We start from the raw sequence: 11331 nt of genomic DNA on the forward strand, positions 1-11331 counted from the left end.
GAGAAGACTAAAATCATAACCAAGATAGTAAATATCTTATGTATTTTTTAAAGGTCTTTTAAAATTTGATTTTGAAACTAAAGTTACTTGCCATAAAATAAAATAATTACAATCGTTTTCACTTAAATAAAGAATTAAACTTTTAGGGGAAAAGAGGCTTCTATTTACTTTATTAAAGCAAATATTCCTAGATAAATTCATCTTTAGTATCTCTTGAAATTCTTTGCTTGCTAATAGGAAAACCAATAGACTATGAAGTGTACTGGTTTGGAGTGAATTTACTTTTACCCTGCTTATATATCCCATATGAAATACATTTACATTAAGAAGCTAAACTTTCAAGTGCAAAGATTACTTTTACATAGCTATTGAAGTTCCTAACCATGAAGTTGGCAGTTGAGAGCCAACTTGGTTTTCAGAGCAAGGGATAAGTAAAATAAATATATCTGTTATTGTAATGAGACATAGGAAGCAAAAAACTTTTCCTAATCTCAGACTGTAACCTCTTTGTTGTTGTTGTACATTGCCTTATTTTTGCTATGAAATATGTCTTTCTGGATTTTATTGAATTGTGAATTAGGTATCTATTTGTTGTAAACATAGTTTGGGGAGAGATACCTTTTCTGACCCTACAATATGGATTTTTATTTTAAATTGTAGTATGCTTTCATAGGCCTTTTGATGTTTTTCTTTGATTACATTTTGGAAGCAACCTTTGCTTTCCATCTGTCCATTCTTTGATCCAGTTTTCCTTTCCTGTGGCATTTGCATTGATTAGCATTATATTCTGTAGTCTCTGTTTTCTGTTTACCCAGTGAGAATGAATACACCGTGAAGGCAGGGTTTTAACTGTTTTGTTCCCTGCTATATGTATCTTTAGTGGATAACACATTGTTAGGCATGTAATAGACCCTCAGTAAGTTAAGTGAGTGGTTGGATAAATGAATAGATATATTGTCTCCACTGTACAACATACCAGGTTTATTTAATCAATCTTCTATTAATGAGTATTTGAGCTATTTCCAGATTTTCAGTGTTATATAGAAAAATACATCAATAAGCATCCATGGTTACTCCGGTGGAGAGTGTGGCTGCCTCCTCAACATCCACTCCTCCACTTTTTTGATAGCTAATCTTAGAATTACTCAATTCAGTTCAGTCACTCAGTCATGTCCGACTCCTTGCGACCCCATGGACTGCAGCATGCCAGGCCTCTCTGTCCATCCTCAACTCCTGGAGTTTACTCAAACTCATGTCCATTGAGTCAGTGATGCCATCCAATCATCTCATCCTCTGTCATCCCCTTCTCCTGCCTTCAATCCTTCTCAGCATCAGGGTCTTTACAAATGAGTCAGCTCTTTGCATCAGGTGGCCAAAGTATTAGAGTTTCAGCTTCAACCTCAGTCCTTCCAATGAACACCCAGGACTGATTTCCTTTAGGATGGACTGGTTTGGTCTCCTTGCAGTCCAAGGGACTCTCAAGAGTCTTCTCCAACACCGCAGTTCAAAAGCATCAATTCTTTGGCGCTTAGCTTTCTTTATAGCCCTACTCTCACATCTATACACGACTACCGGAAAAACCATAGTTTTGACTAGACAGACCTTGTCAGTAAAGTAATGTCTCTGCTTTTTAATATGCTGTCTAGGTTGGTGATAACTTTTCTTTTAAGGAGCAAGCATCTTTTAATTTCATAGCTGCAGTCACCATCTGCAGTGATTTTGGAGCCCCCCAAAATAAATTCTGCCACTGTTTCCCCATCAATTTGCCATGAAGTGATGGGACCAGATGCCATGATCTTAGTTTTCTGAATGTTGAGCTTTAAGCCAACTTTTCCACTCTCCTCTTTCACTTTCATCAGGATGCCCTAACCAAATATGTATCAAGTAGATCATATTTATTGAAAAATGAAAAGTCTACTCCTTGCTTGGATGGTGTGTCATGTAACTTGATTATAATTTTCAACAGTATAATCTCCTTCAGTAATTGGCTCAATTATGTGCAAGTGACCAAATTCAGTTGAGGAGACACATACGATATTTGACAGGGACTTCTGGGGAAAAAGCTGCTTTCTCCCTAGATACAGGCAAGGGGGCTGAGGTGATTAGGTGAATAGGTGTATATTGGTGGTGGTGATGGGTGGGATAAAAAAAAAAACATTTCACAGGGTACAAGAAAATCTTGAAATTCATTTGTTTCTGTAGGGAAGCCTGAGATGCTTAGATAAGATAGACATAAGGTGGCATAAAAAAAAAAAAAGGAGTTATGTGTGAAATTATTTTAGGTCATAAGTAAAGATAAACACAATTCAATAACAACTAAGGAAATACACAGGGCAGATTAATTATAACTGAACATTTAAGAGCCTTGAACTCAAGGCTAAGGAATTTGGGCTCCATCCTAGTGGCATGATAAGGCAATATTAAGACCTCAGGACTGCTTGGTACAAATGTGCCATCCACAGGTATACAAAGGCATAGAAAATTGGTAAAAGTAATGTGCATCTTGCCATACCTTCCTCTTCTAAGATACCTGTTATGGACTGCATATTTGTATTCCTGACCACCAAAATTCATATAATCAAAGTCTAACACCCAAGGAGATGTTATGAAAAGGTAGAGCCTTTGGCTTTGTTATTGTTCAGTCGCTCAGTCCTGTCTGACTCTTTGCGACCCCATGGACTGCAGCATGGCAGGCTTCCCTGTCCATCACCATCTCCTGGGGTTTCCTCAGACTCATGTGCATTCATTCAGTGATGCATCCAACCATCTTATCCTCTGTTGCCCCCTTCTCTTTCTGCCTTCAATCTTTCCCAGCACCAGGGTCTTTTCCAATGAGTTGGCTCTTCACGTCAGGTGGCCAAAGTGTTGGAGTTTCAGCTTCAACATCAGTCCTTCCAATGAATTTTCAGGGTTGATTTCCTATAGGACTGACTGGTTTTATCTCCTTGCTGTCCAAGGGACTCTCAAGAGTCTTCTCCAGCACCACAGTTCAAAAGCATTAATTCTTTGGCACTCAGCCTATTTTATCATCTAGCTCTCACATCTGTACCTGACTACTGGAAAAACCATAGTTTTGACCACAGGGACCTTTGTCGGCAAAGTACTGTCTCTGCCTTTTAATATGCTGTCTAGGTTGGTCATTGCTTTTCTTCCAAGGAGCAAGCATCCTTTAATTTCATGCCTGCAGTCACTGTCCACAGTGATTTTGAAGCCCAAGAAAATAAAGTCTGTCACTGTTTCCATTGTTTCCCTATTTATTTGCCACGAAGTGATGGGACCAGATGCCATGATCTTAGTTTTTTGAATGTTGAGTTTTAGGCCAGCTTTTTTACTCTCCTCTTTCACCTTCATCAAGAGTATCTTTAGTACCTCTTTGCTTTCTGCTATAAGGGTGGTGTCATCTGCATATCTGAGGTTGTTGATATTTCTCCTGGCAATCTTGATTCCAGCTTGTGCTTCATGCAGCCCGGCATTTTGCATGATGTACTCTGCATATAAGTTAAAAACCAGGGTGACAATATACAGCCTTGACGTACTCCTTTCCCGGTTTTGCACCAGTCTGTGTTCCATGTCCCATTATAATTGTTGCTTCCTGACCTGCATACAGATTTCTCAGGAGGCAGGTAAAGTGGTCTGGTATTCCCATCTCTTTAAGAGGGAAGGAAGACTTAGATGAGGTCATAAAGGTGGAGCCCCCATGATGGAATTAGAGGTCTTTCAAGAAGGCGATACTTTCACTGAACACAAGTCTCTATGCCAACGCACAATGAAGCCGAACACTACCAAAGCGTTGGAGTTTGGAAAAGAGGAAAGTTTATTGCAGGGCCATGCAAGGAAACAGGTGGCTTAAACAGGGAGTTTGGCTTAAACCCCAAGCTCCCTGAAAGCTGTCAGCAAAGCCCTTTTATAAGAAAGGTGAGGGATGGGGTGTGGTTAGTTGTTACAAACATCTTGGTGTCAGACCCTTTGTTCTTAAGGTAAGATCATGGTCCATCACCACGTTGCTGTAAATCTCCACCAAAACAAATGTTATTCTCTGTTCTGACAAGAAAGGGCAAGGTCCCAAGGCTCTACTTTCGCCCGCCAAGGTCCAGGCCCTGGCTAAGAAGAAACGGTGCCTGCCCAGTCGGTTACCTGGAGTGTTCAAACAGCATCCAATCTGCATCTCCCCATTAGTGCCCAGGCCCAGCTGATGAGACAGATCCCACCTGGCTCCCTCGGGACCAGGTCCCCAGACCCTGCCCAGCTGTCATCACTGAGCGTGCCAGGTGCCCAGGGCCCAGGTGGCCCAGGCTCCTCAGGCCACCCAAAGTGGGGGTGGGGGTGGGTGGGTACCGTGGACCCATGCAGACAGTCCCAGCCTTTAGGTTGCAGGGGAAGTGATGGCAGAGAGATCCTTCCAGCCAGTGGGGGGCCACAGTGAAGGCTCCAGGGCTCTGCAGAACACAGCCCCCAGCCTGTCCCCCCGGGCCACCCAGCTTACCTGCCCGCTCAAGGTGGGAGGGCCTGGAGGGGCTCTGGGAGAAGGCCTCCACTTACCCCTCACCACACTCTCCTCTGGGAGGACCAGAACACAGCCAACCATTGGCCAAGGGCAACTTCCACCCACCAGGTGAAAGGTCTCCTTCTAATGATCTCATAGTAATCGTTGCTTGGTAACAGGGTAACAGCTGTGTGCTATTGGCTGCACTCCACTCGCCCCCACTAAAGTATCAGAGTCAGCTCTCTCATGTATGTGAGGATAGAAAAAGGCAGCTATCTATAAGCCAGAAATTGGGCCCCCTCCTGTGTCACCTTGATCTTGGACTTTCCAGCCTCAAACACTGTAACTAATGTCTGTTATTTAAGCCACTCAATCTGTGGTTTTCTGGTTATAGAGCACCAACTAAGATAACACCCATTCATCACCATATCATGTGATCCTACTGGGGATTATAAACATTTTTACCTTTCAGACTTCCTCCGCCCATTCCAATGCTTTTATGTTTAGACCATATTGTATCTTTTTTCCTGTGTATGCGTGCTAAGTTGCTTCTGTCTGGTCCAACTCTTTGTGATCCTAGGGACCATAGCCCCCCCAAGCTCCTCTGTCCATGAGATGCTCAAGGCAAGAGCACTGGAGTGGGTTGCCATGCCCTCCTCCAGGGGATCTTCCTAACCCAGCGATCCAACCCAATTTCTTATGTCTCCTGCATTGGTGGGCAGATTCTTTACCACTAGCGCCACCTGGGAAGCACCTTTTTTCTTGATTCATATCAAATACACATAGGAATCATGTACTGGGACCTGTACTCCTAGTCATTCTCTAAATGATCCAGGGAACAGTGTTGAGGGGCTAAAGGAGGTGTCTGTGCTTCTTCTTGGGATAAGATTGAAAAGAACAGAGAGCAACACCCTTGTAGCCTAGACTTTTATGACCTCGGGGTAATGGATCAATTTCCCACAAACTTATCTACATTTTCACCTTTTTAAAAAATTATAGTTCAAAATGGTACATGCTTGGGCTGGAGTTTTGGGGGGTGGTCTAGTGTGGGAGAGGGATACAGACTGCTTGGCAGGAATCATGTCTGCTGGAGCAATAAAATTCCTGATGGAAAAGAAGAACATCTTGGAGAGTGAAAGAAACAGGTAGGTGAAACCTTGGGAAACATAGGAACTGTTACTTTTTAAAACATTCTCCATCTAGCCTTTCCCTTAACCTAGTCTCACAGAGTTTCAGGTAGATAAGAGATGAAGGAAGAAAGTCACGGCAGTAACAAAGCCTTGGGAAAAAAGACAGCTGGGAAGGAAGGTTCAAGAGGGAGGGGACCTATGTATACCTATGGCTGATTCATGTTGATATATGGAGGAAGACAACACAATGTATAAAGCAATTATCCTCAAATTAAAAATAAATAAATATACAAGAAAAATAAAGACAGCTGGGGCTTCATCTCAGCCTCATAGCTAGTCCAGTGATTCTGGGCAGTTGGTTTTAACGTTCTGATTTCAGTGTCATTATCTGTGCAACAATGTGATGGTAACAGAGACGTAACCTTATTCATCTTTATAGCCTCAATATCCACGGAGTCTTGCATATGGTAAGTGAGCAGTAATTTATTTTGATGAGACTGAATGAATGACTAAATCACCTTTCAAATTCCATCTTTACATAATAAATAGTTCAACTCTTTGTCCACCGTCTTCTCAGGAGCAAGACTGAAGAGGAAGTACATAAAAACCAACTAATGACCCTTGAACATATTTGATTATATAAATGATTTTATTTCAGTAGTGCTTTCAGGATGGGAGGAAGGTGAAGCTGGCTAACCAGGAGGGTCCTGAAGAGATGAAGCTGTTTAGTTAGAAGCGATGGTCTGCTGAATCCAGCTCACGTAGTTGCAGACCTTGGTGTAGACACCAGGCTTGTTTTTCTGAGCGCAGCCATAGCCCCAGGAGACAATGCCCTGGAGCTTTCCATTGCAGACCACAGGGCCGCCAGAGTCACCCTGGGCGAGAAGGAAGAGCCGGTTAGAACTTGCAGCTCTGCCCAGAGAGGAGAAAGGCTCAAGGTGTTCCTCCTTTCCCTGGGGACCAACTCACCAGGCTGCGGATCCTCCATGAAGACCCCGTCTTTCCCTGGAAAGCCCACCCTCATTCTCCACGCTTGGCCCCTTTTCTTTCTCCTCCCTCCTCCTAGATCCCTTCTTTCCTCAGCTGCAGATTCGTAAGGCCAGAAAGGAATGGGTAGTTCAGTGCTGCCCATCCAGCCAGGCTCTTTCCAGAGTTCCCTACTACTATATCCTTCCTCAGAAGGGTACTCGGATGTACTGCTTGTGCAAGATCTGTGCATCTTTTCCCCAAACCTTACCATTAATATGGCAAAAAGAAAGCTTGTTATTTATCCCCAGTCTATCCTGAGCCCTCATGATCAGTCCCAGAGACAGCTTTTCAGTGTTCTGAGTTTCAGGAACTGGGAAATGTGGTGGAGACACGTGAGGCTGAGCTGGAAGGACAAGGAGAGCGAAGCAGCTCACCTGGCAGGAGTCCTTTCCGCCCTCCAGGTAGCCCGCACAGAACATGTTGCTGGTGATCTGGCCTGGGTAGGCACTTGAGCAAGCGCTGGCAGATAGGATGGGTGCCTTCAGACACTGCAGGACATCAGGGTAGCTGGCTGTTGGGGACAAGATTGAAAAGAGAAGAGGATTACCCACACCATCTGGGAAATATCTTTCTCAGTACCTCTCCCCATCTTCCCAATATTCCCATTCCTTCCCTCCAATTGCTAGTAACTTCTATTTTGGAAGCACAACCATTATCTGGAGGGTCTTCCAAATGGTTTAGTCAGCAAATTGTTCTCTCCCTAATACTAGTATCAGTGACCACATATCTTAAACCTAGAGACTTTATTTCTGAAGCAGGGCTGTACTTTGAGCAGTTCCAGCCTCAGCCTCTGTCTGTGTACCTCCTCATTCTTTGCTTCTCTGCAAATCACTCTTCACATTTTAGCTGCATACCTGGCAACTTTAGCTCAGTCCTTTCTGTGTCATCAAGCAGAGGGATCCTGCACATTTCAGTTACATATCCTAAGATTCCACAGAACCCCCCTCTCCTCCGGGAACGCTGCCTTGAGGGACATGGGGCTAGCTGACCCTGCACGTGGCTTTCGCCTTTAGGATTCTCAGGCCTGCTGACCGTGTCCCCGTGAGACTTACTGCCACTGCTCTTGGTGTTGCCCCAGCCGGAGATGAGGCACTGGGTGCCGGCAGAGGCGCAGGACGTTGGCAGAGAGACGGAGGCCACCCGGCTGTTGAGGGTGGCAGCTGATTTCAGCTTAATCAGCATGATGTCGTTGTTCAAGGTGTTCTGGTTGTAGCTGGGATGGACAATGCTCTTGGATGCGCTGATGAATTGCTCATTGCCCTCAACGACGTTAATGTTGTTTTCTCCCAGACGCACTTGGATTCCGCTGGATCAAAGGATGACAAGTTCTCTAAGTCTCCAGTGTGAGGGCCTCCCCCTCCCAGTGCAGCCCCGTCTTGAGCATAAGCACAGAGGGAAGGCCCTTACAGCATTCACCCACACAGACACACAGACACACAGGTCACTGTTCACTCAAGGTAGTCCTACCACGTATGGTGCAGGGTAGAGGACTCCTTAGGTAGGTGTCAGTCCAAGGCCAGACTCACAACCCAAGAGGCTTAAGATGTTGAAACAACAGTGTGCAGTGCATATGTCTGCAGATAACGAAATCTGATTTGTTGGAGAAGATTATGGGGAGCAGGGGTGATCAGTGTACAAATGGTTAAGAGGAAGAATCCACCCTGAATTTCAGGTACTGTATCCATTAGGTACAGGAACGGGAACCAAGTGATGCCAACAATACAGGAGATGAAAAGGGACATGGTGTTGATTAATCTAGTTGCGATTGCCAACTACTGTACAGAGATGTAGCCGGCCTCAGAGATGTGACAGAGTATTAAGTGACCAGAATGAGTTGTGATTACCTTCAGGTTGTATTGGCAATCTGCTTTGTTTGCTACTTCCATATGCCACTTTTCCCCTGGTTGAGCCATAATGATTAGAGCCCCTAAGGTACTCTAGGTATATTTAATCACTCAGTATTTCTCTTCCTATGCCTTTATGGCCCTCATTTGGAAAGCCATCAGTGAACTCTAAGGGTATGTTTTTGTGGGTAAGTGCCTCAAAGCGTACAGTGCCTTGGAGTGGGGGGATAGTGAGGTCTTGGAATCTGAACACTCCCCCTCAAGCATGACTCTATAGTTCACCCTGATTGTCTTTGGCATGGTTGAGGATGCCCTGGCCTCAGAGAACAGGGCTGTGAGGATTGGTTACTTACGACTTGTAGCAGTGAGCCGCAGACACCACCCACTGGCTGTTGATGAGGGAGCCCCCGCAGAAGTGGTAGCCGGAGTTCAGGGACACCTGGTAGGGAACGGCATTTGCCCCACAGGTGTAGCCCCCGACGATCTTGTCATCGTCGTCCACGGGGAAAGCGACTGGCAGAGAAAAGTTGGAAACTCTTTGTAGAACTGATTCTTTGTGGGATTTCTACTTTGCAGCAAGGTTTTGCAGATGAACCAGAAAAAAAAAAAATCGGTCCTATTTTCTATCAGGCATAATCAAGATCTAATTGCTCTATACAGTTGACACATATGCTAAATATTTATGTATTATAGCTATTAATTTTTAATGCATGCTTTAAATTTGATCATATACTGATTATTTTTTTTACATATGTGACACACACACACACAAACCAGAGACTCCTTACATAATAAATGCCTTGAAGCCCACTACCTGAAAATATAAAGAATATTTTTTACACAAAACCTTGCTAAGGAGACATTTAAGTATGTGTTCAATGAAGCTTTGCGGTCACCATCATTGTGTTTATTTGTGGAGTTCAGTATAAAATAAATACCACAAGAGGTCACAGAAAGGAAACTCTTAAATGCCACCTGAGTTGTTCTGACCTGTAAAAGAATAAAGGAGTTTTGCACTTTTGTTGCCCCAATTTCTTCTTGGTTCTCACCTAAAATGTTCACTAAATAATCTCATAGAACATTATAAAGTTTCTCTCTCCAATCTTTCCCCTCATTTCAATCATGTTTCCAACATTTTTAATTTATTCAGCACTGTAAATTTTGGACCACTGACTTACTGTGATTCCTAAAGACTCTAAATATCTGGGATTATATGCTATATGCCTCATTGTTCATATTTTCTAAACTAACTTTGAGATAGACACTTTTGATATATAAGTAGGACTACTGAATTCATTTATAATAATCAAATTTGAGGAAATTTTGTAATAAGTTGAAGAATACAACTGTATTGAATAGTATAAAAACTGAATAGTCTTTCTCTGTTTGTTTTCATGATTGCATTACTCCAAAATTTCATTAATGAAGATGTTGTAAAACCCAATCCGAAGATTTTATTCATAAGAAATAGAGTGCCTTTGCCTGTTAAGCTCCCTCTTAAGAAGCTTTTTAGTATAGAGGAGACTCAGATGAGATACAGCTTCAAGGAGCTCAAGAGTAGTCATTTGTTCCAATTGTTAGCTACAAGTTCTTTTAAAGATCAAAACAACATTTCCTTAATGTTGACTATCTTTTCTTTTTCACTCTTCATAGACCATACCTGAAATTTAAGGCAGATTCTTCCTCTTGATACTTTCTACACTGATCACCCCAACTCTCCGTAATCTTCTCCAACAAATGAGATTTAGTTGTCTACAGACATGTGTATTATACACTGTTATTTCAACATCTTAAGCCTCTTGAGTACAGAGATTATATTTGGCATTCATTGTTGGCTTCCAGAGTACAAAGTACAACCTTAAAAAAGTCATAGACCCCTACTGATCACTTATTTGTTAAGACTCACCAGCGGCTCCCAAAAGAGCCAGAAAGATGAAGGTCTTCATGGCTGCTCACCAGTTCTGGACTAGGGACTAGGTAGGTTGCAGGGTTTCCATCCACAGCTATTTATATGTCCAAGTTTGTCGTGGATACCCATGGCCACAGGTGCCAGAAATGTGATTTCCCTTGAAAATCACAAATCCAAATTTAGAATTCAATTCCATGTCACACTGAAGATAATCCAGCATCCAATTTAAACATACGCCTGTGTCCACTTTTCCAGAAGGTTATGGGAACGGAAGAAATGAACCCACCTGGTGGACACTGCTCCCCTAAATAGAAAAGTAAGTTGGAGAAAGATCACAGAACAGGGCTACAGGTGGCTTGATTCCCAGACAAAAAATTTAGGTCCTCGGTTGTCTCAAGTGTGAACTTTTACCCTGAGGAGTATCTTGAGAGCTACACCCTTGATGTTTCATTAATATTGCCTGTTTCACAATTATATCATCTGTCTTGTGGTAGCTCTGGCCTTGTATACCCATGTTAATGTTTTGTTATTAATAGGAACACTTGTTGTCCTAAGAAAAGAACAAAAATTTTATTCAAAACCACAAGAGTTCAAAATAGAAAAGAGAAAGTGAGCCCAATTTATACTTATCTGAGCAGACTGTTTAATAGGCATATTCTAAATACTTAGCCTATGTTAAATTAGTAAACCTCTAGACAAAGCTACAAGATCCCTCTTATGATTCCCATATCACAGATGGGAAAACTGAAGGCTCACAAAAATACAAGGGACTTTGCTAAACTCACAAGGTGAGTCCATGGTAGGGTCAGGATTCCAGGCTTGGAAAGCTGGCTTCAGTGTCTATGCTCTCAACCACTATGTAACACTTCCCTAGTCAGTTCCCAAAAATCTGGAGACTGAAATGCTACAGAATTCTTGGCCAGTGAAAAGACAACG

The 11331-nt window shown here is 42.9% G+C and overlaps 1 protein-coding gene across 2 annotated transcripts; it reads right to left on the minus strand.

Moving 5' to 3' along the window:
* Window positions 1–6248: 6248 nt before the first annotated feature.
* On the minus strand, window positions 6249–10461 carry LOC122438736 (cationic trypsin). 2 transcript variants are annotated; one of them, XM_043463911.1, is made up of 5 exons: window positions 10393–10461; window positions 8840–8999; window positions 7695–7948; window positions 7017–7153; window positions 6249–6488 (listed from the first exon to the last, which is right to left on the minus strand). In XM_043463911.1, the coding sequence occupies exons 1-5, from the start codon at window positions 10430–10432 to the stop codon at window positions 6339–6341; spliced, it is 741 nt and encodes a 246-aa protein (XP_043319846.1). In that variant the 5' UTR covers window positions 10433–10461; the 3' UTR covers window positions 6249–6338. The 2 variants fall into 2 exon arrangements, with proteins under 2 accessions (XP_043319846.1, XP_043319847.1); XM_043463912.1 differs by having other exon boundaries at window positions 7017–7149; window positions 7691–7948; window positions 10393–10432.
* Window positions 10462–11331: the final 870 nt, after the last annotated feature.

Source organism: Cervus canadensis, chromosome 3 (genome assembly GCF_019320065.1).
Source record: "Cervus canadensis isolate Bull #8, Minnesota chromosome 3, ASM1932006v1, whole genome shotgun sequence".
NCBI classification, from domain to species: Eukaryota; Metazoa; Chordata; class Mammalia; order Artiodactyla; family Cervidae; genus Cervus; species Cervus canadensis.

Bases quoted from the DNA above. Each gene is read 5' to 3' on its own strand.
- LOC122438736 (XM_043463911.1), bottom strand. From the start codon at position 10,432: ATGAAGACCTTCATCTTTCTGGCTCTTTTGGGAGCCGCTG. The intron at 9,000-10,392 runs GTGAGTCTTAAC...TTTCTCTGCCAG, and splicing joins GGCTCTTTTGGGAGCCGCTG to TCGCTTTCCCCGTGGACGAC. The intron at 6,489-7,016 runs GTGAGCTGCTTC...CTTCTCGCCCAG, and splicing joins GCGGAAAGGACTCCTGCCAG to GGTGACTCTGGCGGCCCTGT.